Source organism: Pan troglodytes, chromosome 8 (genome assembly GCF_028858775.2).
Source record: "Pan troglodytes isolate AG18354 chromosome 8, NHGRI_mPanTro3-v2.0_pri, whole genome shotgun sequence".
Taxonomy (NCBI): domain Eukaryota; kingdom Metazoa; phylum Chordata; class Mammalia; order Primates; family Hominidae; genus Pan; species Pan troglodytes.
The window spans coordinates 100,061,757-100,089,294 of record NC_072406.2 but is presented as its reverse complement, the minus strand read 5'-3'; the positions used below and the strand labels follow the sequence as shown (position 1 = coordinate 100,089,294).

Here is a 27,538-nt window from a genome sequence, read left to right as displayed (position 1 = left end):
GTCATCCAGCTACTAAATGGAAGATCCAGGATTACAAAACAAGCAGTCTGGCTCCAGAGCCCACACTGCCTCCCTAAAATCTAAAATGAAACAATGTATATACGCTTAAAAGTATAGATAAACGTAATACTCAAAATTTTAACATAATTTAAAATAGATCTGACCATATTTAAAAATTATAGAATAATATTCTCTAAGGTAGTCTTTTCTTTAAAGAAACAAAAATTCGTTTTTTAATAAATATTAAGATAAAAGGTTTGCTAACTTTGTATACACATACACACACAGAAATCAAACACTGGTTAGATTCACTGTTTATATTTGAAGTGGTGAGTACTGATAATAATTATGTGTATAATTACTTAAAATATAATGTGTAAACAGTCTTCTTTTTCACACTATGTGGAGGTCAAGAAAATTCTTTTGATGGCAGGTACAGCTACAATATCCATCTCTCAATATTCTCAACACTGGCCAGGCGCAGTGGCTCACGCCTGTAATCCCAGCATTTCGGGAGGCCGAGGCAGGCGGATCACTTGAGGTCTGGAGTTTGAGACCAGCCTGGCCAAGGTGGTGAAACCCCATCTCTACTAAAAGTATAAAAACTAGCTGGGCGTGGTGGCATGCACCTATAATCCCAGCTGCTTGGGAGGTTCAGGCAGGAGAATCGCCTGAACCTGGGAGGCAGAGGTTCCAGTGAGCCGAGATCCTGCCACTGCACCCCAGACTGGGCAATAGAGCGAGATTCCATCTCAAAAAAAAAAAAAAAAAAAAATTCTCAACACTGCCAAAAAGTAATGCCTTGAAGATGTCCTAATACCTTGAAGATGTTCACACATGTCCCAATGTCAACTGTTGCAAATGAAGAATCTGCCTTAACTATACAGAACTAAAACTTCCCAAATAAAATTAATTCACCCTTAAATTATGTTACTCTTCTTATATTTGCCGATACTTATTTATTCCAGTGCAAATTATTTTAAAAGAATGAAATTGCTAATACTTCCTCTGCAACCAATGAAAAAAATTCGAAAAACTAAGGGAAAGGTGAATAGTCAAGTACAATATACTAATTTCACCTTTCTTGGCAAATTATTTTACATTAGTGAATGCATATACTCAATATGTACAAAGAGAATCACCAAACATAGACCAATATACTTTTAACCACCTATGGAAGAACGTATATGTGGCAGTAATGCACCCTATAAAAGACTTACAGTTATCAGTTTGCTCAGCAAAGCCTTACCAATTTAAGGTTAGTCTAACCTCAACATTATTCTCTCTGATAAGCCACTACATTAATTTCAAAGCTACCAAATAGAAAGCAATTGTAAAACAGAACTGACTGACCCCAGTCTCACAAATTTCCTAAGTCACTATCTTCAGAACAAATCCTAACATCTTTTCTTAATGAATTCAGGCCACAAGATGAATTCTTCAATGCTGACTGTGAAAATCAAGTTTAACAGAAAAAATGAAGAAAAAGGTAACAAGAGTAAGAACTAATGGGTTCTATGTAATAAAACTTCTGAACTGTTTGTTTAACCCAACGGTTTCTACAGAAAAAAAAAATACATTTCTTAAGCTATGTTAATATTACATTTTCTGGAAGCTAAATCCTTGTAGTATGGCAGAGGCCTCACATTTCAATTAAGCAGAAAATTGTCATATGCATGCAACACTTCTACAATTCTCTTTACAAACTCTGAAGTCACACACAATATCAATAATAAAAGTGATTTCCTAAGCTTTCGTCTTACTTAAAAGATTGAGATGAAAATTTAAAAACAGCACGTTTACTTCAAGTGAATTAATGTTAAAACTTTGTGAAGTGAATTTCCCATGACAAATACTCCTCCATTAAAAGTCACTGAAGTGATTACTTCAGAATGGCTTAAAATATTTTTTTAAGTGTGGCGCTATCACCAAATGAACAAACAGCAAATGGAGGCAAATTTCAAAATAACATTAGAAAATAAGAATTGAAGACTTCTTCACTTCCAAAAAGTAAGCCATTTCATAACACTAAGAAGTTTATGTATTTTATGTGGCTATGAGAAAGCAGATGCACTGTTCCATACAAAAATTAAAATATCACCAGTTGCCTTTCCCATGTTATTAAAAATAAAATTCTAAAAAGGTAATAAAGGAATCTTTCTTTACTATCTTCTAAAACTAAGTTTAAAATGAAGGTGGTTATACCTCACCATATTTTATTATCTTTAATCATTTAGTATTTACTTAGTATATTATAAGCAATGTAAATCTGCATTGATGACTATACTGCTGTGCAAACTTTTACACTGGCAGCAATAAAATTCCTTTTTCCTCATATAAACTGTACATTACTCCTTTCAGTTGTGCTTTACACTTGAATAAGCACTATGAAAAATGAAGTTTGTAAGTTATCATATAGCAATTAGGTGGTCCAGTCATGTTTTTCAGGAAATATAACTTAGCAGATACAAAACAATGTAAAATAAATGTTATGAATAGAATACTTTTTAAAACCCTCATGATTAATTTCAGTAATCACTTACCTTGAGGTAATTTAGGTAACTTCAATAGTCACTGTACTCTCTACAAGTTAAAAGTATTCCCTGTGAACATTTATTTGAAGAGGCAAATCTACCAAACAATAAAAATACAACAGAAGCCTAACGTTTCCACATACCCTAAATACACTTAATTTTTCTATAGTCTCAAATTCAGCACTATATTTCAGACTAATATTAAGTGTATAACCCTACTAACAAATTTTTAGAATAATTTAATTTTGCGATAATATTTTAAAACTGAATTATTGTCCTCAATTTTCCTCGGAGAAATGGCTTCATTATTAATCTTTATCAGATAAAAATACTCCAATCACTACTTTCATAAAGGAATTTAACTTTTCACAGGTTAGTTGCTGAAATAAATACTACAACATGTCAAAGACAAAGTCTTCAATGACAATTTTAATGCCTTCCCACTCCAATAAACAGAAAACACTAACGTGAAAACAAGCAAACCAAGTACGTTGGAATATTAAAATTATTGGGAGTGCAATTATCAAAAAAGCAAGCACTTCACTGACTTTCCTTATTGACTTTTTTTCATATCAACTTTTGGCTCAATAAAACCACAACTCTAGAAATTAAGTGTTATTAGTCATTTGACGCAATATTTGATACTGCTTTCTATGCATATCATAACTAAAAGTACAGTTTTAGAGAAAGTTTTAAGTCACACAAATTTCATGTGTAGAGACCCACATACGCTGAAATCAAAGAAAATGCCAGTCATGTCACAGCTCACATGTAAAAACCTGGTAAAATAATTTTAAGGTCTTAATAACCCTGATAATTTTAAATCAAGTGGGAAAAGTAAAAGTAGTGTGTTATGTACTTTAAGTGCTGAAAGAAATCTGTCTCCCAGACAGCATTCAATTATTTTCTTCAGAGGCTTTTTTTTCAAAGTCACATAAACATTTAATTTTTTGTTCCTATATATTTGGATGACTGTCAGTAATTCATGCTAATAGTAGACTGCTTTGGAAGTCACAAAAGAGTTTTTCCATAATTATCTTCTGGGCAAGCGGGTCCAGTTTAGCCTTAGTAACATTTTCAATTAATGTCAACTTCAAAATTTGCAAATACTCTTTTAAAATAATATTTTTGGCTTAACAGAAAACTAAATTTTGGGAAGCTACTTCTTCAGTAAGTTTTACATTCATTTCAAAACAAAAACTTGGGCAAAATTAACTGTGCACATTTATATGCAGCTAACATAATCCAACGGAATAAAACCTCTCCCGATATAAACGCTGTCTTAAAAAAAAAATATTCCCCACAATTTTTAGCAGGACATATAGACACTGTAGTGTCACTCTACCTTTAGACAAAATGCAACTGACATTTGCTAAGAAATAACTTTTATTAAAAATACTGTGCTAGTACTTACGCAATTACATAATTTTAACTAAATATTGTCCACTGCCACAATTCGCATTACCAAACTCATATTACCAAATTTTAGGCCTTGATAGAGCCTAAATGCTTCAGTCACTTCAGACCAATAACTTAATTCTGTTTTCACATACCTTATACACTGGCCTACCAATAGCTCTCAATTCCTGTCAATACTTTCCCCATTCTGCAAAAAGAGGGCCCCATCCCCATCCCTAATCAAAACCAATGTGTTGTACCCGAAACTGCAAAGATTAATGCTTTTCGATGACCACTAACTTTTGAAGCCCGAAGGCCTAACTTTTAGACAACTAAAGCTACACACTGTTAAAATTCTTGGGCTTCTGTCTTATTCAGCAAGCTGACTCAGTAAATTTAATACACTGTATGAAAAAAGCTAACATACCTACAATCTAAAGTTGGAGTAAACCCCTCTTGCCAGCATTTCTAGATATTAGCTGGTAAAATACAACTGACATTCTACACAAATCAGTAAAATTAACGATACCAAAAGGTGTCAGAGGACCTGAAACCTAAAAACGGTGAGCAGCAATTCTGGCATCACAACAATACTTAAATTTCAAGCATGAACTGAAGTTTTATTTCTGCAATCTTCACTTGCTACACACAATACCCTTGAACCTACACATTGCCATCTGGGATCAAAAACTACTCAATATCCATTCTATGTTTATGACAAGAGCACTGAACATTAAATGCTACTGAAGTGCAAATTTCAAGCACTATCCTACATCACCCCATAGGGAGAGAAAAAGGTAAATATAACAAAGATCTAGTAAGAACGCCTTATAAGGTATATTATGGCACTATTGATTTCAAACTACAAAACTTCTACATACAGTTCAAAGTTGTAGGTAACTTAAGTTTAAACATTAACAAAACTACTTTTTGCCCTCAATGTGCACCATATATACTGAAAATGATTCTGCTTCTAAAGTTATGCAAATCAGTCATATTTTAAAAGAATCTATCAATGCAACTCAGGAAACTAAAACAATCACTGCAAGATTCTGATGCAATATGCGTACGTGCAACACTAATTTTCATTTTATTCTGATCTAAACCCTTGATCTAGGGCCTAAGCCAAGATTTAATCGAAATATGCTCAACCTCAAAAAGCGTCTACTTTTTTGTTCATTTAGGAGACCGGATTACCGAGCTCGCTAATCCACTAACAGTGTACTGTATTCTGTATTAACGGACAATAGCCCTCAGGAAGAGACCATATAGATAGCCTAAGAAAGCAATCGGTGGCTTGACACTTGCAACCAGGCAAGAGTTCCGTCTAGCCAAACACACCCTAGGTTGAATACACAGAAAGGAAACACAAAATATATGACCTAGCAACCTGACCAGGGTTAAATGTTATAGTCACCCAAACTACGGCCATTTTCGCATCCGTCTACTCCCACGTTCTAAGAGAGTGACAGAAAGGTAAAGAGCAGCCGCAGAAATGGATACAGGTCAAGTCTAAGTCGAATCCATCCTCTTGATATCTCCTTTTGTTTCTGCTAACGATCTCTTTGATGATGGCTGTCATGTCTGGGAGCCTGTGGCTGAAGAAAAAGGAGGAGAGAGATGGCAGAAGCTGCTGGTGGCGGGGCTTCTTCTGCAGGATGGAAATGGCTCTGGACTTGGCGGTAGCTGATGCCCCTCGCTCTGCCGCCGCTTGGCTCTGGACCGCAGCCGGGTAATGGCTGCTGCGGCGGCTGCCGGATGGTTGCAGCGACTGGGCCTGCTTCTCCTCAGCAGCCAGAGGCCTGGCAGCGGCGGCAGCGGAATGGGGAGAAGACGAATAATCCTCCGAACGGCTGCCTCCTCCGGCGGCCTCCGGAGCCCGGGCCACGGGGGGTGCGGCGGCGGCGGACGGGAGGTTTAAAACCGGCCCGGGTCCCTGGATGTGCCGCCGCCGCCGCCGCCGTGTTGGAGGCAGTAGAAGGGGAGAGACCAACTCTCCGGCGTTCCCAGCCCTGGAAATGGTGACAGGCGACTCAGACCCCCTCCCTGGAGCTGCAGCCGCCGCGGCCGCCGCCGCCGCCGCCGCTTCTCCCCCCCGCTCCAGGAGCGGGAGGTGCCGCCGCCGCCGCGCCTCAGCCGGCTCCCGCCCGAGCCCACGGCTTCCACCTTCCCTTTCAGGAGAAGCCGAGGAAGAGGCTGCACGGTTAGAAAAGACGAAGAGGAGGCGAGAAACGCCGCCGCTGCCGCCGCCGCAGGCCGGCCGGCTCCCCGAGGGCGCTGCCCCCGCGGCTGCTCACAGGCGCTGAGAGGGGCTCCGGGCCGTGGCCGCCGCCGTCTCTCATCTCCCTCGCCTGAGCCCGGCCTCGCCTCACAGCGGCTCAACTCTCAAACTTCCATCATGGCTGCAGCTTCCGAGAGGAGAGAACTGAGCGCAGTCGCGTCCCAGCGCCCGAGCGCGTATCCTGCCGCAGCGCATAAAGAGTCCCGCCACATCACCGCCCGCCGGCCTGCCCGCCCCCTCCGCCGCCGCGCCGGGAGCCCGGGCGCCTCGGGAGACCGAGGGGAGGCGGGAGGCGAGCGAGAGGCGGACGGGACCGCGCCGGGCGAGGGGAGGGCAGGGTAGGGCAGGGGGCGGTAGGAGGGGGTAGAGCGATAGCTCTGGGTGCGAGCGCAGAGCCCCCAAGCCGCAGGCTCTACTGAGCATGCCCAGTGTAGCTGCCTGGGGCTTGCTCGGGCGGGTTCCCAGCCGCCCGCCTGCAGCTGCACTTGCTGCGGCTTTTGCAGCAACGCGAGGCGAGGATAACGAGCTAAGCCTCGGCCTCTGCCCAGAAACCCAGCCGGAGGCAGGGTAGGCTGTTGTGGGGCGGGGGTGGGGGACTGATGATGAAAGCTGAGATGGGTGCGTTGAGCAGTGTCACTGACTCGAGTCTGAGGTTACCTGTGCACAGGTGAAAAGGACCAGGTGACCACGCTACTCAGTGTAGAGGGAAATGCAGGGACGGTCCCTGCAAGGGGAATACCCTCCCCCCTTGCCTCTACCCCTAGATTTCCGCGGCGTGGACTGCATTCGCTCTTTCCTTTTGCACCGCTGTCGGATCACAATCGTTCGCAGAGATTTGACTGTAACAGCCTTTGCCTAGAGATTCCCCCTTCCCCCAAATCTGTGTCCTCATGGTGTCAGTCTTAGCACAAAGAGCAACCTGCTATTGTGTCGCCAGCATGTATCACCTCATCCGGCTCCCTTGCAGCGCCCCACCTCTCGCTTCCCCGGTAACTCGGCTCGTTTGCCCTAAAAATGAAAGCTCTCAGCCGAGCGTGCTGAATGTGAACACATAGCCTTTGAATTTCAAGGGCCCAAAGGGCACCTATCTAAATGAACTGAAAGAGGATCCCTGTGAGTGGGACGCACCCCGCAGGCCTCTCCTGCGCCCGCTCCGGTGCCCCCAAGAGAGTCGAGCATCTTTCCCCCTCGGGCTCCAGGTCGGTTCGCGGCGTCGGAGTCAAGCTCGGTTCTCAGAGACCACCTAGCCCCGCCCCCCCTTGGCCGCCGTGAAAACCCGGCAGGATGGATCGCCCGGGGCCAGGCTCCGCGCGCCCCGGCCGGACCGTGCACGTTTGGGGTTACCGGGTTGAGTGGAAAGTACGGAACGGTAGGAAGCTGCAGCCCAGCGAGTGGGCGGGGCGAGGAGACCTAGGAGGGTTCAAAAGGAGGTGGAAGGATACACGGGCCACAGTCGGAACTACTTTCCGAAGGAGGTCACGTGTGTCCCTAGTTGGGGAACTTTCCAAATTCCCACTCCCCAGTGATAGCTCTGGAGGCAAGTCGTCTTCTTCCTTTGCTCGGGGTGCTCTTGCCTGGTGCAGGCAGCGGAACCCCAACCCTTCCTGCGCCGCGGCGGAAACAGGGGCTCGGACCAGCCTCCCGAAGGAGCGCTGTCGGGGCTGGCGCTTGGGGAGCTGGTTACACAAGCACCCACATCCAAACACGTGCCCCCGCCTCCCCGCCTGCTGGCTGCCGCCGATTCTTACAGAACGCGGGGAGAGAGTCCCCAAACTGGTGCCACTCCTCGCCTGCTACCCTAAGAGCAAGCCAAAGGACTGAGACCTGAGACTCACTCCTTGCTCTACATCGACCTATTCTGCGCCTTCCCAAACGTGGGAAAAGGAGCTGGGCGCTAGGGGTCTCGGGCCTCTCCATCGCTGATGCCCTGCCGCTTAGGGTGAACCCTTTTGGTTCTGTGCTTGAGGGTATCTCCTGCTGCAGCCCAGAGCGTGCATTCTCCGATGTTGCAACAAACGTCCAGTCACTACCCCTGAGCTGGTGAGCGCGCCCCACCTACTGTAGACTCAGCCAAGTGACTTATCTGGTCTGAGAACCTAGTCAATGGCCGTCAGCCCAGAACAAACCTGTCAAGTCTGCTTACAGCCCCGATTGGGCTGACCTGTCACCGTGAGAGAGCTGATTCGGAAATGCTGAGAGTTGGATCGCACTCCTACCCCGCACCCCACCCGTCAAGGATCTACAAAGCAAGTAGTCGACCCGCTTAAAGAGAATGAGCATCAACACCAGTCTGGGAATTTATTGTTTTTTCATTTCCCTTAGGAAGCAGAACTACAGACGACAATTTGAGTCAAAAAATATCTAACGAGACCTAGGTTGAAGCACTGAGTTGTTTTTCAAACTTTGAGAGAATGAGAATCAATCTGCATGTGTGTTCAATAATTTTAAGTGCCTAGCAAAGTCTAAAGAGGATTTATGCTGTATTTGAGAAAGAGTACTGTATATGTGCACATCATAGTTGCAGGCAACCTCTGAAGACTAGAAACCTCAAGAGACCTAGCGCAGAAAGCCACAGGCCATTACCTAACTCCGGGACTACTAATTAAACCTGGGATATTTACAGTGTTCTTAGAGACCTCTGAGGCTCCATAAAACTTTGCACTTATATACAGCATTTAAGATAGCTGTGCAGGAGTTAACAACCTGCTGAAGCTTCAGTGTTGATATTTATTGAAGACTGGTTTTGTGCATAGTTCTGGTCAGCTTGGGAAAGGCAAGGACCACAGTGGAAAAGGAAATGGAAAGCAACCGGAAAAGAATAAGAGAAAGGCCTCCAGTTGATTTCCAGAGATGCAGATACTGTCCACACAGCCTAGGGTGAACTACAGATTTCATTATTGTATAAATAACCAAAGATAAGGAGTTCCTGATGTCTAGGTGTTCTACTAGATTGCATGGTAAAAACCAGAGCTGTGTTTAATTATCAATTACTGCGTGGTAGAAAAAGGGAAAATGAAGATGAACTTTTAAAAGGGGAGTAGATTAGGGAGGGGTAAAATGTCTCACATTTGTTTCTTAGATTGCTGATCTTGTCTCCAGAGTCCCTGTTATTAGCACTGCCCTACTCTGCCCCTCCCCTGGAGCCTACCCTAAGTGACAATTAGTCTCATAGCATCTGAGAATCTCTGAAATCTGCTTTCATGGAAGCAAATGAAACAAGGGTGCATTCCTGTCCTGGTGCGACAGAATCCTCTTGGATTCCATGGCACAGAGTTACTCTGGAGCAGAGATAATCTGCATCACCAGCACTAAAGTGCTAGAATATGAGACCAGCCTCCAAGTACTTCCACCTGGCTGAAGAAAGAAAATGGGAAATGGGTTTTACTGCTTCTCTAAACATCAGGTCCCTCTACTTCTCTCTAGTGGTGAATGAAAGGATCATCAATGTTGGCAGATATTTGGCCAGCCCAACAGCAACATCAGGTGGTTATTAGGAGTGGGTGAATAAATCCTCCTTCTGTTCCTAGTGTTAAGTTGTTTCTGAAAGAAATACTGATGCATCCTTTTCCAATTTTTTGTTTTTCTTTACCTTTCTACCCAAATGGCTGGCCCTATCTAAACTAAAGATAGTTTCAAAAATAGTACTTTTTTAAAGTTCAGTTGAAAATACCTGCTTGGCTGTATAGATATTACAATACACTGGTCTCCAAGCACTTCAGTTCTTTTTTTTTTTTTCTTCTTTTTTCTTTTTTTGAGACGGAGTCTCACAGGCTGGAGTGCAGTGGCAAGATCTCGGTTCACTGCAACCTCTGCCTCCCGGGTTCAAGCAATTCCCCTGCCTCAGCCTCCCGAGTAGCTGAGACTACAGGCGCACAACATCATGCCGGGCTAATTTTTTGTAGTTTAGTAAAGACAGGGTTTCACCATGTTGGTCAGGATGGTCTCGATCTCCTGACCTCGTGATCTGCCCGCCACGGCCTCCCAAAGTGCTGGGATTACAGGCGTGAGCCACCGCGCCCGGCCATACTTAGTTCTTTACCTGTCTGGATTCAGAACCAGAATACCATAGGGAGAAGTAGAAGCTTGTAACAAAGGGACAATTATATAAAGCTTCAGGGTGACTATGTAGATTGATTAGTAAGCATGATAAACCAGCTTTAATTATCATTTCTAACAGCTGATTCCAAAACTCTATTGTTACTACACCAAAATAATGTCGAAAGAAAATTTCTTTCTTATTTTCTTTGATAAGCGAAATGACCAGCAACTTGATGTGGATGATATAAATACTTGATGTGCTCTTTGTAGGTCATCTGCTAAGATGTCTTTTGTGTAAACACTCTGATCTCTATAGTGCCTTTCTCATCTCCCATACACTGACCTTTCAAAAAGGGATCTAACTCAATAGCTTTAATTTTTAAACAATCTTCTGTATTTCTGTCTGTTTAACTACTGTTTTCTAAATAATACAGAATATAAAAACATAATAATCATTGGATTGAATGTAAACCCATTGTTCCAAGGGTCTGAGGTTCTCCCCTTATTTCATTTATCCTAATAACAAACATTATTGTTCTTTCAATAAAGATAATTTTAAGACATTCTCCAAAAGGTGCTACTGTGGGTCATACAAGTAACTATATTCTAAAAGAGAATTTTCCATTATTGTCTACAAGCTTCCCATGTCCCAAATCTCTCCTGAAGCTATTTCAGATGCCATGGTGTCATCTTTCACATCTTGGTAGAGAGATGTGCTGTATGAAATCATCATTCTCAGAGAAATAAGGGTTGAGTTGGTTGCTCCTGAGAACAACAGAGCAGACCAGGTACTCACTGTGTCCAAGTGGCATTCAGAAATTTTGTCTTGGACCGTGGAGCAATACAAATAAAAAAGACCTAACATGACAAGACAGCTTTGACTATGTTAGTCTCCAAGCTAACACTAGCTACCAATTATTCTACTTGGTCCCCTTAATACTAACTCTAGCCATATGGAGCACATAGTTTGCTTTTTAGACCTTCCAATAATAGAAAAAGGTAATTCCCATATACCAGAAAATATTGGGACACCTACCAGGTGCTTCATAGAATAGGCCGAATTTTTTTTTTTTTTTTTTTTTTTTTTTTTTTTTTTTGAGACGGAGTCTCCCTCTGTTCCTCAGGCTGGAGTGCAGTGACATGATCATGGCTCACTGCAACCTCTGCAGAATAGCCCGAATTTGTCTAGGTAGAGGGACATTGAGAAGGAGCCAAAACCCTGCTCTGCCTAACTCCTACAATTTTCCCCTTCAAAACATCCTTCTGGCCTCTAAGGCATCACAAAAAACAGCACCTTTTTCAAAGAGAAAATGCATGGGACAAATAGCCCTGGACCATGAAAAAAGGAAGACTTAGAGCTTATCTGCTTTTTCTTTACTTCTTTTCCCTTATTAAGACTCCACACTCCATTTAAAGAATCTTTTTTGTCCATCCTCTTGAGGGTAGGGGATCTTATCTCAATTCATTTATTTAATGATTCAATCAACAAATATTTGGGAGCCTATTAAGTGGCAATACTGTTCTAACCTCTATGGACAGAGCAGTGACTACTATGGCATATAGTGTTCACTGTCATGGAATTTAGTCTGCATTGAAAACTTGACTTCTATGGCTGACATTGTTACAACTTCTTCCCAGCCCACAGAGTAAAGGTAAAGCAATAGGAAGATACCCTGACATTTGATAATTGTTTTGTTTTTGAGACAGTCTCGCTCTGTTGCCCAGTCTGGAGTGCAGTAGCACAATCTCAGCTCACTGCAACCTCCACCTCCCGAGGTGTTTAAGCAATTCTGCTGCCTCAGTCTCCCGAGTAGCTGGGATGACAGGCATGCACCACTATGCCTGGCAAATTTTTTGTTTTTTTAGTAGAGACGGGGTTTCGCCATGTTGGCCAGGCTGGTCTTGAACTCCTGGCCTGAAGGGATCTGCCCACCTCCACCTCCCAAAGTGCTGAGATTACAGGTGTGAGCCACTGCACCTGGCTGGATAATTGTTTTCAATTATCTATTGATGCATAATAAATTACCTTAAAACTTTCTGTTGTCTTCCTCTTGGGACCCAGGCACTGTGTAAAGAAGCTTGGGCTGGACCACTGAATGATGAGCAACCACAGCAAGAAAGGAGTCCCTAACCATTTTAGCTACTTTAACTGAGGTCCCAGACATGTGGGAAGCCATCTTGGACATTCCAGACCCAGCCAAACTCACAGCAGAATAAAGCACATGTCTGACCTGAACTGATACCATGGGGGCCGCTTAAAACTTAGTGGCTCAAAACAACTACCACCATTTATTTCCTCACAATTCTGCAATTGGGGAAGGGCACAGCTGGACAGGTCGGCTCCCCAGTGACATTAGCTAGGGTCAGACGTGCTTTATTCAGCTGTGAATTTGGCTGGGTCTGGAATGTCCAAGATAGCTTACCACATGTCTGGGACCTCAGCTAGAGTAGCTAAAAATGGTTAGGAGCCTCCTTTCTTTGTGTGGTTGCTCATTATTCAGTGGTCCAACCCAGGCTTCTTTATACAGTGCCTGGATCCCAAGAGGAAGACAGCAGAAAATACAGGGTCTCTTAAATCCTGGGTTCAGAAGTCCCAGAATGTCACTTCCACTGCATTCTCTTGGCCAAGCAAGTCACAAGGACAGCCCAGATTCAAAAGGAAGGGAAAGATACTCCTTGATGGAAGTAGCAGCTGGGATGAGAAATTGTTGCCAGTCAATTTGGGAAATAGTCTATCATGATCCATCCTCCAGCTACAACAGTATACATATGCACATATATGCACACACACACACACACACGACATGCAGAATACACTCACTCCCTTTCTCCAAAACTATTATTCTATATAGCATCAGTGTTAAACTTCAGGATCTAGTAATCTATACTAGGCCTAGATGTGGATGAGGTATTTCAGATGCAGCTTTTCTTCATCTGGAGACCTGTTAACTAAAAGACAAGTTACATACACAACATACAATGCTGAAAAAGGGATAGGATAACTGCAGTAGACACGCCTGTTTGAAAATGGCGGAAATGGAAGGCATATAGCAGTCATTAGTCCATAGCAATTCTGAAATCCAGCCAAGCACTGTTACCGGTCCTCTGAGGATCAAGTTCTCCATTAGTGCCTAGGTTGGCCTCCCTCAGAATAGTTTCCCAATGCGTTGTTCTCAAGAGCTCTTAGTTCCACCCTCTGGGGTCTAGACTAGGAACTCTGAATCAATTTTCCTTTTTCATAAGAAACTGCCTTCCTTGAACAGAGGCTTCAGAAATAACACCACACATCTACAACCATCTGATTTTTGACAAACCTGACAAAAACAAGAAATGGGGAAAAGATTCCCTATTTAATACATGGTGCTGGGAAAACTGGCTAGCCATATGTAGAAAGCTGAAACTGGATCCTTTCCTTACACCTTATACAAAAATTAATTCAATATGGATTAAAGACTTAAATGTTAGACATAAAAACTATAAAAACCCTAGAAGAAAACCTAGGCAATACCATTCAGGACATAGGCATGGGCAAGGACTTCATGACTAAAACACCAAAAGCAATGGCAACAAAAGCCAAAATAGACAAATGGGATCTAATTAAACTAAAGAGCTTCTGCACAGCAAAAGAAACTACCATCAGAGTGAACAGACAACCTACAGAATGGGAGAAAATTTTTACAACCTACCCATCTGACAAAGGGCTAATATCCAGAATCTAAAAAGAACTTAAACAAATTTACAAGAAAAAATAAAGCAACCCCATCAAAAAGTGGGCAAAGGATATGAACAGACACTTTGCAAAAGAAGACATTTATAGACATTTATGCAGTCAACAGACACATGAAAAAATGCTCATCATCGCTGGTCGTCAGAGAAATGCAAATCAAAACCACAATGAGATACCATCTCACACCAGTTAGAATGGCGATAATAAAAAATCAGGAAACAACAGATGCTGGAGAGGATGTGGAGAATAGCTTTTACACTGTTGGTGGGACTGTAAACTAGTTCAACCATTGTGGAAGACAGAGTGGCGATTCCTCAAGGATCTAGAACTAGAAATACCATTTGACCCAGCAATCCCATTACTGGGTATATACCCAAAGGATTATAAATCATGCTACTATAAAAACACATGCACACGTATGTTTATTGAGGTACTATTCACAATAGCAAAGACTTGGAACCAACATAAAATGTCCATCAATGATAGACTGGATTTAGAAAATGTGGCACGTACACACCATGGAATACTATGCAGCCATAAAAAAGGATGAGCTTCATGTCCTTTGTAGGGACATGGATGAAGTTAGAAACCATCATTCTGAGCAAACTATCACAAGGATAGAAAACCAGACACCACATGTTCTCACTCATAGGTGGGAATTGAACAATGAGAACAGTTGGACACACGGCGGGGAATGTCACACACCAGGGCCTGTCGTGGGGGGGGATGGGGGAGGGATAGCATTAGGAGAAATACCTAGTATAAATAACCAGTTAATGGGTACAGCAAACCAACACAGCACATGTATACATATGTAACAAACCTGCATGTTGTGCACATGTACCCTAGAACTTAAAGTATAATAAAAAAACAAAAACAAAAACAAAAAAGTAGGTATAAATATAAGCGCAGAACTGCTTTTGAGCAGCTACGCCGGGCACATCGCTTGTGGGTTAGCCTGCTCTGCAAGGAGCAGTACCTCTGCTGCTGTACACTGCCGCTTCAATAAAAGTTACTAACACCACCAAAAAAAAAAAGAAAAGAAACTGCCTTCCTTCCTTTTACAGTTAAATAACTCTCTCAGCCTGCTTCCTGCCCGTAGGAAGTTGGGGGCTTGGAAGGTTTTTTCATTTTGAACTGTCTCTTCCTTAGTCCAAGCTGGTGCAATTTTATCCATATAACTCTCTTTAAAATTTTGTGACTCTTATTGGGGTTCACTTCTTGCCCGCAAAGCAACATCTATAATTCTTTCAAAAACAAACCTCTCTGCCTGTAGTCCTAGCACTTTGGGAGGCCAAGGTGGGAGGATTGCTTGAGGCCAGCAGTTTGAGACCAGCCTAGGAAACATAGCGAGACTCTGTCTCTGAAAAAAATTAAAAATTTAAATTAAAAATTTAAAAAACCTCTCTCTACTGTGGACCTGTAGAGGTGACTACTGTGGGACAACACTTAAGATTCTTAGAAGACCTTTTGTCTAGATGAGAGGCAATATCTTAAATATTTTAGAGGTCTTAGCACCAAGTCTCGATAAGATCTTTAACTTGAGGCCAATTCTACAGGCAGGCCCTTGAGGCCATTTCTTACTTTGAGAGTCTTTCTGGCATAAAGAAACTCTGCTTAAAAATGGGATAGTTCCTTTTTTAACACATCTCTGTCTCTTGTGATATCATCATACATCACTTGTGTATCTTCGTACATCCCTAAAAGAAGCCAACTGTCACTCTGAACATTGAGCCTGAATGTTGCCAAATCCACAAGTTTATTAGGTACACTTTCTGTCTGTATGTTTTACCATACATCTGACCACAAGGGTTGTCAAACATCTTGCCACTACTAACACCATTTCTCCAACCTTCAATAGCAATTTTCTCACTGCTCTTCCAGCTCTGTTAGAAGTCTTTTCCCCAGACTAAGGAGACATATCAACTAAGAGCAAGTAAGGGAACCTGGATTAAATCTTGGAACAGAAAAAGAACATCACTACAAAAACAAGTGAATTTCATATAAGGTTCATACCTTGTGCTAATTTCCTGGTTTTGATAATCGTTCTGTGGCTATTAATAAGTTATTGGCCAGGAACAGTGGCCCATGCCTGTAATTCTGACACTTTAGGAGGCTGAAGTGGGAGGATGGCTTGAACCCAGGAGTTCGAGACCAACCTGGGCAACATAGTGAGACCCCGTCTCTTGAAAGCAGGGAATTTTTTTTTTTTTTTTTTTTTTTGAGGCAGAATCTCACTCTGTCAGCCAGGTTGGAGTGCAGTGGTGCAATCTCGGCTCACGGCAACCTTCACCTCCTGGGTTCAAGCAATTCTCTTACCTTGGCCTCCCAAGTAGCTGGGATTATGGGCGCATGCCACCACGCACAGCTAATTTTTGTATTTTTAGTAGAGATGGGGTTTTGCCATGTTGGCCAGGCTGGTCTTGAACTCCTAGCCTCAAGCGATCCGCCCACCTCGGCCTCCCAAAGTGCTGGGATTATAGGCGTGAGCCACTGTGCCTGGCCAAGACCCCCATCTCTTTAAAAAAAAAAAAAGTTATCAATACTAGAGCTGCTGGATAACAAGTATACATAAACTCCACACCAGGCCAGGCATGGTGGCTCACTCCTGTCATCTTAGCACTTTGGGAGGCCAGGTGGGTAGATTGCTTGAGCTCAGGAGGTTGAGACCAGCCTGGGCAAAATGGAAAAACCATGTCTCTACAAAAAATACAAAAATTAGCTGGGCATGGTGGTGTGTGCCTATAGTCCCAGCTACTTGGGAGGCTGAGGTGGGAAGATCACCTGAGCCCCAGGAGGTCAAAGTTGCAGTGAGCAGTGATCGCACCACTATACTCCAGCCTGGTGACAGTGAAACCCTGTGTCAAAAAAAAAAAAAAAAATCCATACCATTTTTGCAACTTTTTTCTAAGTCTAGAATTTTTTCCAGGCCACACACGATGGACCACGCTTGTAATCCCAGCACTTTGGGAGGCCAAGGCAGGCGGATCACTTGAGGTCAGGGGTTTGAGACCAGACTGGCCAATATGGTGAAACCCCATCTCTAATAAAAATACAAAAATTAGCTGGGAGTGGTGGCACATGCTTGTAATCCTAGCTATTTGGGAGGCTGGAGCAGGAGAATCGCTTGAACTCGGGAGGTGGAGGTTGCAGTGAGCCGAAATCGCACCACTGCACTCTAGCCTGGGCAACAGAGCGAGACTCTGCCTCAGAAAAAAATTCTTTTAAAATAAAATATTTAAAAACCAAATTAGCTAGGCATGGTGGCTCATACCTATAATCCCAGCATTTTGGGAGGCTGAGAGGGAAGAATTGCCTGAGGCCAGGAAAACATAGCAAGACCCCAGTCTCTACAAAAAAATAATAATTAGCTGGGCATGCTGGCATGTGCCTGTAGTTCCAGCTACTGGGGAAGCTGAAAAAAGATTCAAGGGAAGGGAAACAGACTCCATCTCCTTTTGGTGGGAAGGGTGGCATGCGTGTAGAGGCATGGATGAATTGTTGGTGGCCATCTTCCACAATGACCCTAGTCCTATCCCCTATAAATAACCCCCCAAAACAGACCATTTTACATAGTCCTTCTCTCAGGTCAGTTCTGCCTAGAATATCTGTCATTTAAGAATCCTATCAGCTGACAATTTGATTAGCAACTGAATGTTTTCAGTTGTTTTCTATTTTGCTCCTTAATCTTCTAGTTTCTTAATGTGCTTACTCATCTATTTTACAGCATGATTCTACTCTAGGACTAATGTATTTCCCAAAAGATTCATTAAAATTCAATGAAATAAAACAAAAGTGATAATACATATATATATACATGTGTTTGCATAAATACATACAAATTATCTGGAAGAATAAACAAGAGATGAGATAACACATTCTCTCTGAGGGCAGGATAGAGAGGGAAGGCTTCCAAGGGAGATAAATTTCTCTTTTTATTTATTGTTTTTTATATGGTTCAAAGGTTCTTTACAATTATTATTATAAGGTAGAAAGGTGATTTCATCCATTAGAATTAAAACTAAAAATATATGTCTATTATCAAGAGAATATTAAATAACCAGGAAAGAAGCTCGATTCTAATTTTATTTTAAAATAAATGAGCACCCTAAAGAATTTCCAGAATTTAAGCGTAAGGGTCTGTTTGGTGTTTGCTGGACAATAGAAATACATGGGAATATCTGCCATAAATGGTACATAGTAGAGATGTGTGGTAGACAGGCTGTATCTTATCCTGAATACCCTCTCTTCCCCAGATCAATGGTCTTGACCAGATCTATTTTTTACTCTTTGTACTATTTAATAACTTTTGCTGCTCAAAGAAAATGTCCTCGAAAAATAATCATATGACAGCACAGTACCCCCGTCTTCTTCCATTCAAGAGAGTGGCAGACTGCTTTATCATCCAGTGCATAAGAGCTAGAAGAAACTTCATAGACCCGCTAGTTTACCAATCTCATTTTACAAATGAAGAAACTGAGGCCCAAAGGGTTTACATGCCCCAGATTACACAGCAACTCAGTGAGGGATCCTCAGTTGGAGCCCGGAGAATTCCCTGATATACCCTATCAGTGAATAAAGATGGTAAGAAAGTCTAGCTTGTATAGAAACCTAAATGAGTTAGTTAGAAATTTGACTAGAGATGGTTTTTAATGACATTTTCAAGGCTTGGAAAGGAGTGAACAAAGAAAACAAGGAGATTGCTTAAATAGAGATGATAAATAGGGTTTGGGATGGAGAAAAACAAGGATAAGTGAATGAATGATTCCCGATGTTCACTCTCTAACCTTAAATGCCTTGAAATTAGCCCATGACGCTTAATACCTTAAGGATCAAACATTAAAACATGAATAGCCACATGTTGCAAATTTGTTTCTCCTCCTTAGTTCCTAAGATTACTGGGAGAGTGTCTTTCAGACAAGAATATAAAGGAGGCAGCCGTTACATGTGGACCGCAGACAGAAAAGGGACTGTGAGGCCCGTGCTCTTTTGAAAGGAAGGAAACACCAAACCCACATGGAGCAAGGAGAACGCTGCCACCTGCTGAAGAGTTGGAGTCAATGAAAATGCTGCCATGCAGTTACAGTCAGCACCTTCATCATGGCTCAAAACCAGTTAGAAAACCTCTTTGCAGTCTGAGGCAGGTCAGTGCTGAGAGAAAGCTTAATTCTAGATTTCATCAGGCCAATGTGTGCTGGAGAAAGGTTAGTTTGTCTCTGGTAAGAGGTGGTAGAGGTCTGCATATCTGCTTCTCTTTCTTGCACAAATATTTATGCTTATTAGCTTTGAATTTTTTCCCAAAAGCTAAATCTCAAAATACTAACATATTCTTGGATGAGTCTAGATAAAAATGATATCAGAAAAGGCAATACAAGAAACTTTATTCAAGTAATGCATGCACTAAGTTAAAAATTCTCCAGGGCTCACCACTATCCTTCCCCAGATAAGTGGCTTCCCCCCGCCCCCACCAGCTTTCCATTTCTTCCTCTTCTATTCATGTACAAATATACACACACACACCAAGGACAACTGCGAGAGAGGGCTGGGAGAAAGTTGCCAATCCTTTGTATAAGGCCTCAGTCTTTCCCTTTTGGTCCATCGTTCCACTCTCCTTTCTCCTGCCCTCTCTTGCCATTCTTTCTTCCAATCCCTATTTTTCTCCTCTTGACCTCCATCTTTCAAGATTCCCCTTATTAATATACAAGAAACTGATATGGCTGAGAGATCCCGTGGGAAGGTGATATATACAGGACTGCCAAGTTACACAACTGCAAGGGCCACAAGTGATATCATATGTGATGCTGTTGTTTTGTACCTTTTGATTTTTCAACCACATAAATGTGTAGTAGCTTTAATTTATATTTAAATCTTTTTGAATCTGACCTTGGTCCCCAATGGTAGACCACTGTTTAATTTCATGGTTACACTAAATAATAAAATAAAGCAGTTCTAGGCCCTGCCCAGTTATAAGTCTCTTATTAAACAATGTTTTAAGATCAATAGAATAAGTTCAAAAAATACTCCTATTGTGATTTAGATTTTTCTCTCTTGTAGGAACTTCAGAAAGAATACCATAGAAAAACCTAATGTCAGAACTAGCTTAGGAGGGAAATTTTATCTTTTCTAAATATAATAGAACAGTTCCCTTTTGTAGATTTTTGTTACTTAATTGTACTAAATGTACTACTTTTTTTTTTTCTTTTTTGAGACGGAGTGCCCAGACTGGAGTGCAGTGGGGCAGTCTTGGCTCACTGTAACCTCTGCCTCCCGGGTTCAAGCGATTCTACTGCCTCAGCCTCCCAAGTAGCTGGGACTACAGGCACACACCACTATGCCAGGCTAATTTTTGTATTTATAGTAGAGACAGGGCTTCACCATATTGGCCAGGCTGGTCTTGAACTCTGAACCTCAAGTAATCCACCTGCCTCAGCTTCCCAAAGTGCTGGGACTACAGGTGTGAGCCACCTCACACGGCTTAAATATTTACATTTATTAAAGAAGGTACAGGTTTGCATTGCAGGGAACCCTAAAGAAAAATGAAGTCTCTAAGTAAAGTCATGGTACTTGAAAATTAATCTGGGAATATTTCAAATCCTTAACATAAATTTTATGAAGTCAGGGAACTGGAAGAAAGCTAATGGATAGAAACCGACCATTTTCAGAGAAAAAAAAAATAACCTCATTTACATACATGGCTCTGAGCCATAAGTCATTTCTGAAATTTCTTTTCTGGACATGGCATCTTTGTCTTGGCTAGTTCCCAGGGTGCAGCCCCAGGCCATTGGCTGCTGCCACTCATGGGACCACTGTTTTCCTACATCACCTGTTGAAACAAGTAAGAGGGAGGACTTAATTAAGATGTGCTTTATTCTTGTGTTCTTGTAGACTTGTTCATTGTAAAATAGGATTTTCTGCATTTCAAATCTTGTTTATTTTACAATGTTGTGGCATTTGTCCTATTAACTGGTCAACTTTTCCTTATGACTTGAATTTGGCACATTAAATGTTCTCACTCTTTTCAAGTAGAATTAAACTGAGTCCTGCTTGAGAATGGCCATTACTCTGTTTTTGAAATGTACTGTCCTTTGCAACTACATCCAGAAATCTGCAAACCAGAAAATGTTTGCCCTTATTCTTTTTTGTCCTTTACCTTATTCAGGGCAAACATTTTCTGGTTTGCAGATTTCTGGATGTAGTTACCTTGGTGGTTTAGTGGGCTTGAGTTTGTTTCAGAAGCTGAGTCAAGGAATCCTGACCCCTAGTTCTCCCAAACTGCACAAATTATTTCTAATAACCTTCTCCAGTAGACATCTGTTTATTTTGCAATTAATAGAGAGTAAAGAAGGCCTTAAAGGCATTTGTGCTTTAGGGCACTCAATGTAAATGAATTACGATGCTGTCTTTGTATAACATCTTGGTTGATGGTAGACTAATGATGCCCTTTAAAGAAAGAAATGTGGGAATCATGAATAAAAATACTTCCAGAAGTTGTCAAAAGCCACATTATAGAAAGAAATTTGGTGTCTTATAGAACACTGATGGATTACTACTCATTGCTCACCAGTTATTTAAATAAGGCGACCAAGGGATTTTTCCCAAATTTAGAAGATTGCTATGACTTACATATATGGACCTTCAGAGGGACTGTTCCTGAGTCCTTGAGAGGCACAGCAATGTCCTCAGTGATGTGACTTCAGTGAAACAGTTACACAGCTTAGGAGACTCCAACACAAGCAATTCCACTTTTGGGTATAAACATCAGAGTAGTGGTCTTCAAATAGGAGAAATAAGGTTCTTAGTTTCAAGAGAATCAATTCCATAACTTCCATATACACTTTCTCCTACATCTGATGTGCCTCAGAACTAGTGTAGTCAAGTGGACCTAGTAGTTCCTTGTCCCCATTTCCCCTTTCACAGTGCCCTTTATCCCACTTTAAAAGAGAACGGAATACCCCTCTCCATCTGAATGCTGAAATGATGTACTGCCTGAAAGTGTAAAAACCTGCAAGGAGCTAAAGAGATCATCTGCAATAATGATATTGCTGCTAAGTAGCTGAATAATTTTACCAACAAACCCTTTTAAAAGTTAACCTGTTTAACATTAATTTTTTTTCTGGTAAATTGAAGGAGAACCTATTGAAACTATTCATTGAAAAATCATTAAAAATAAGATCACTAAGTGATGTATGACATATAATTTGGGAAGCTTTCAAATAAATGAGTAACACTGCTAAAACAATTCCTTTCACTCACCATCTACTTATGTGAATAATATTACTCAGTGTTTACAACATAAAAGCAAAAACTAGGGATAAATGATCTAATGCTGAACTTGTCTCCTTCTAGGAATATATAAAATTCATTTATGATATATAAACCAATTTTTTAAGCCCAGTTGATTTTTTTATATTTAATAATTATCAAAATTTAAAAGTATTTATTTGATTATACAAAAATATTAATGATAATTTGGAATAATTTTTAACACTGAGGAGCATTATGGTCCAGAAAATTTAACACAATTTAAATTTTTATAAAATTTGTTGCATGGAAATATGATACAGTCATCATCAATAAAAGATATTCACACATAATATATATTACATCCAAATAAAAATCTGTATCAGAATTGGAAAAAAAATTCAAGTTCAAAGAGAAAAAAGAATGATGTAAAATTTCCCATTGTGAAAAATGCTTGTTCTTTTTTTAATGTTTTGATGGGCAATGGCAACAAATTACTATGGTATTTATGAATATTGGATACACTTAAGAATTCTACTTTAAATGTTACATAGGCCAGGCATGGTGGCTCACGCCTGTACTCCCAACACTTTGGGAGGCCGAGGCGGGTGGATCACCTGAGGTCAGGAGTTCGAGACCAGCCTGGCCAACATGGTGAAAACCTGTCTCTACTAAAAATACAGGTGAAACCCTGTCTCTACTAAAAATACAAAAAGAAAAAATTAGCAGGGCGTGGTGGCGGGTGTTTGTAATCCTAGCTACTCGGGAGACTGAGGCAGGAGAGAATCGCATGAACCCGGGAGGTGGAGGTTGCAGTGAGCCGAGATTGCGCCATTGTACTCCAGCCTGGGCAACAAGAGCAAAAACTCTGTCTCCAAAAAAAAAAAAAAAAAAAAGTTACATAACTAGGAAATTACTTCCTTTCCACCTACTTAAACTTAGAATAAAAAAGTTCAATTCTAACTCTACCATGTGTATAGAGGAAAAGTTTTTCCAAATTGTTTGTGGGATAAGCTAACAAAAAAGTTTAAAGACCCCTACTCTAGCAAAACTTTTATATATTGAAAGCAGAAACATGTATAGGGAAATTCATGGAAATATTATTTAAAACAGCAAAAAATTAGAATCTAAATGTTCCATATAGATAAATCAAATGTGATATTTTCATATGATAAAACATTATACAGCAGGTTAAACAAATAAATTAGATCAACTTATCAACATGGAAATTTTGCAAGCTTTATCAGATACTAGTTAAATCTGATTCTCAGAATTACATTGGGCTCATCCTTCTTTCATTTCCCATTACTCTCATGACAGAGAAACCCATCCAAAAAGTACAATAGGTGTGACATTGCCCAAACTTTGGCCCTGAAGCAGAGAACCCTGAGTGGGTATGTAACATCATCATATCGCAGTTCTAATCATGAAGGCTCCATAGTTATGTAAGGTATTTTAATGACTACACTTGCTGGGAGTGGAAGGGAGATTAAACAGCTCAAATAACCAATTAGGAGGAAAAGGATTCCCTAATTATCTAGTCTTGCGTGACATAATGACGTTTCTGTCAACAACAGCCCGCATATACCAAGGCAGTCCCATGATTATAATGGAGCTGAAAAATTCCTATCGCCTTGTGAACCTAGCCATCCTAACGTCATGGAGTAATGCATTACTCACAGTTTGCGGTGATGCTGGTGCAAGCAAACTTACTGCACTACCAGTCATATAAAAGTATAGCACATTCAATTATGTACACTATGTAATACTTGATAATGATAATAAACAACTGTTACCACTTTATGTATTTACTATACCATACTTTTAATTGTTATTTTAGAGTGTACTCCTTCTACTTATTTTTTTTTAGTTAACTGTAAAACAGCCTCAGGCAGGTTCTTCAGGAGGTATTCCAGAAAACAGCTTCAATATCACAGCAGACGACAGCTCCGTGTATGTTACTAACTCTGAAGAGCTTCCAGTGGACAAAATGTGGATGTGGAAGACACCGATACTGATGATCCTCACCATGTGTAGGCCTGTGCTTACATGGGTGTTTGTGTCTTAGTTTTTAACAAAATAAGTTTAAAAAATTTTAAGAAATTAATTTAAAAATAGAAAAAAGCTTATAGGATATAAAGAAAATATTGTTGATATGTAATAATAATTTATTATTATTTACAACTTTATGTTATTTAATAGCTTATTATTGAAGAAATTTTTTTATAAATTGTAGCCTAGTGTGCAGTGTTTATGCAGTTTACAGTAGTGTACAATAATGTCCTAGGCTTTCACAGTGACTCACCACTCACTCATTGACTCACCCAGAGCAACTTCCAGTCCTGCAAGCTCCATTCATGGTAAATGCCTTATACAGGTATACCATTTATCTTTAATACCATATTTTTACTGTACCTTTTCTATATTTAGGTATGTTTAGATACACAAATACTGACCATTATGTTACACTTGCCTACAGTACTCAGTATAGTAACATGCTGTACATGTTTGTAGCCTAGAAGCAACAGGCTATACCACATAGCTTAGGTGTGTAGTGGGCTACACCATCTAGGTTTGTGCAAGTACACTTTATCATGTTTGCACAAAGACAAAATTGTCTATGGATTCGTTTATCAGAACAAATCCCTGTTATGTGACACATGGCTATATTTGGAACCTCTACTTGCCTGGAAAGAGGAAGTAAGGTACATATTTACTTACATATGAATGATGGATAAAAGAAATATTAGTGATTTTGCAAATATCCAATGGTGAGATAAGCAAAAATGACTCTTAGCAAGAAATTAATTCTATACTAATAAAATCAGTTGTGGAGTTATTTTCTGTAGGAAAGCAAAATCCATAACATAATGCCAGTAGTAACAATTAAATTGTTTGCTTATTCATATAATTCTATTCTACTCTGTTTTGGGAAATCTGCTTAAACATTTGAGTATTATTTTATTGTATTTTCTTTTTTAAAAAATTAAAGGTCGCTCACTAGTCTGGTTTCCATTAGCGGCCATAACCAAGGGAGAGGAACCAGCTGGCATGGGAAGGGGCCATCTTCACAACATTCCATTTATACACAGAACTAAACAGACAAGCACAGAGTCACTGTTGTGGTTAGAAGTTGTAGCATGGGAAGGTGGAGGAACAGGTGGAGAGTGGGGTTGTTTTTAAAATATATATATAGGCCTTCCCCAACTGGGGTTCCTGGGAGAACTTGGTCTGCTTCAACCCAAGAGGAATCAGAAGATCCAAGCAGTTTGGAAAAGCCAGAACTGTCAGGGATGGAGAGAGGAGGAAAATCCAGGGAGTTGGGGGACTGTTTGGCAATTGGGGTGAAGGGAGTGCCTTCCCTCTCCTGGGATTCCCCCAGCCCCTCCAGTCTGGCAGGAAGGGGGCAGCCTGCAATCCCTGAGGGCAGGTCTGGGACTAGTAGATTCTCCAGGAAGGGGGCTGGAGGGGATCACAAAGTTTGCCCTCCAAGAAGACGACAGTGCTGACCCCTAGCTGCTTCTTGATGACGTCTTTGGAGCTGGCATAGATCATTTTGCTCTTAATGGATGCAGACTCAGAGGCCCAGAAGATAAACACCAGGTCCTTCTTCTTGCTGTCCTTGGTGGCATCATAGGGGGCGTAGCGGCAGTCCTTACTGTCAGCATCTTGACAAAGGTGGCATAGGGATCATCAATGGTTTGGTCCACATTACTTACCAGGATCTTCTTGGCCTTCGCAAGGATGATGTACTTCTTGTACTCACTCAGGCAGAAGAGCAGCAACTTCTTGCGCTTCTTCACCTTTTCTAGTGTTGAAGACTTGCACACTTTCATGTCACTGAACACCTTGATGACATCATCAAAGACAGCCACATGGGAGCCCATGTTTCCAGAAGTGAAAAGGAGATGGCAAGGAGAGCCGCTGCAGCTGCTGCCGGGATCTGACTAGACATTTGAATATTTTGAGAATGAAGTCTTATTTTCTCACTGACCCCATTAAAAAATCAGTAATAACATAAAATGAGGCTGTAATAAGAACAATAATGATAATAACTATATTTATTATTACTAACATTTGTTGATAACACTTAGTGGAGTCATTAAAGGGTATGTATGGTCTTATGAAGCCCTCTGGCATGTTTGCATTTTCTCCCCAGGTCTCTGCAAATATGTTTCTATAAAGGACAGTGTGGGGTGAGCACTGTCACACAAGTAATAATATTTATTGATTGCATACTACTACTAAATGACCTACAGGCATGATCCACTTAAATACCTCTCATATATCTCTTAAAATTTGCTGCTACACTGCTTCCTTACCAAAAGTACTAAAGCTATCCTTCTCCTATAGCAGCTGAGGCTTTATTATAATTTCTGCAATTTTCTACCTTCAGGAGGAGTTTTCTCCCTAAGGTTTCCAGTATTCTGAAAGTACTTTCCTAGCAGACTCCTCCCATTGCTCACTAGACATGCCTAGACAAGTTCTAACCTCAATTGTGAATGCAGCCTTTATGTGAGTACTCTACCAGAGGAGGGAGAAAGGGAGAAAAGAAATGTTATCACAATGATTGTATTCATTAACCTTCATAATATATATGTGAAAGGAGGATGTAGTGGAATAAGGGTTGTGGCCATGCACATAACATTAAACTGGATTGCCATCTGTTCATAAAGATTTCTAATTTCTTGCTACATTTATTTTTATTTACTTTTTATTATTTTTTTAAGAGATGGGGTCTCACTATGTTGCCCAGGCTGGTCTTGAACTCCTGGGCTAAAGTGATCCTCCCGTCTCAGCCTCCCAAAGTGCTGGGATTACAGGTGTGAGCTACTGCAGTGGCATCTTGCTACATTTAATACTTCACATTACTCCATTCTTTTCTTTGGAGCAGACTGAAGCATTCCTTTTTTTTTCTTTTTCTTTTTCTTTTTTTTTTTTTTGAGACAGAGTCTCACTCTATTGCCTAGGATGGAGTGCAGTGGCATGATCACAGCTCACTGCAGCCTCAACCTCCCAGGCTCAAGTGATTCTCCCAACTCTCAGCCTCCCAAGTAGCTGGAACTACAGGCATGCGCCATAAAGCCCACCTAATTTTGGTATTTTCTGTAAAGAGAGGGTTTTGTCATGTTGTGCAGGCTGGTCTTGAACTTGGGCTCCAGTGATCCTCCTGTGTCAGCCTTCCAAAGTGCTGGGATTACAGGCATGCACCCCTGGCCTCTGAAGCATTCCTTGAGTCAGATATGCTTGGTGTTGTTTACTCAACCTGAGTCACCTTTTGCTTCCCTGTTCACCATTACCTACTGCCTTCCCCTGAAA

The 27,538-nt window shown here is 41.2% G+C and overlaps 2 protein-coding genes and 1 pseudogene across 6 annotated transcripts in view; 1 reads left to right on the top strand and 2 right to left on the bottom strand.

Annotated features, from left to right (window-relative positions):
* PTEN (phosphatase and tensin homolog) overlaps positions 1-6,379 on the bottom strand; it is a 104,923-nt gene extending 98,544 nt beyond the window's left edge. For 3 of the 5 annotated variants that reach the window (XM_016918822.4, XM_054659760.2, XM_016918820.4), the window contains exon 1: positions 5,436-5,862. In XM_016918822.4, the coding sequence (XP_016774311.1) occupies positions 5,436-5,514 (79 nt within the window). In that variant the 5' untranslated portion in view covers positions 5,515-5,862. Of the gene's footprint in view, positions 1-5,435; positions 5,863-6,098 lie in introns of those variants that run through there. The other 2 variants (XM_054659762.2, XM_063780859.1) reach the window with 2 other exon arrangements.
* Positions 6,380-6,450: 71 nt separating this feature from the next.
* KLLN (killin, p53 regulated DNA replication inhibitor) lies at positions 6,451-10,824 on the top strand. The gene has a single exon (XM_003312681.6). It carries the CDS (start codon positions 7,498-7,500, stop codon positions 8,032-8,034), a length of 537 nt encoding a protein of 178 aa, XP_003312729.1. The 5' UTR covers positions 6,451-7,497; the 3' UTR covers positions 8,035-10,824.
* A 14,696-nt stretch (positions 10,825-25,520) lies between these two features.
* Positions 25,521-26,194, bottom strand: LOC134807070 (cofilin-1-like; annotated as a pseudogene).
* Between the last annotated feature and the right edge of the window lie 1,344 nt (positions 26,195-27,538).

Bases quoted from the DNA above. Each gene is read 5' to 3' on its own strand.
- KLLN (XM_003312681.6), top strand. From the start codon at position 7,498: ATGGATCGCCCGGGGCCAGGCTCCGCGCGCCCCGGCCGGACCGTGCAC.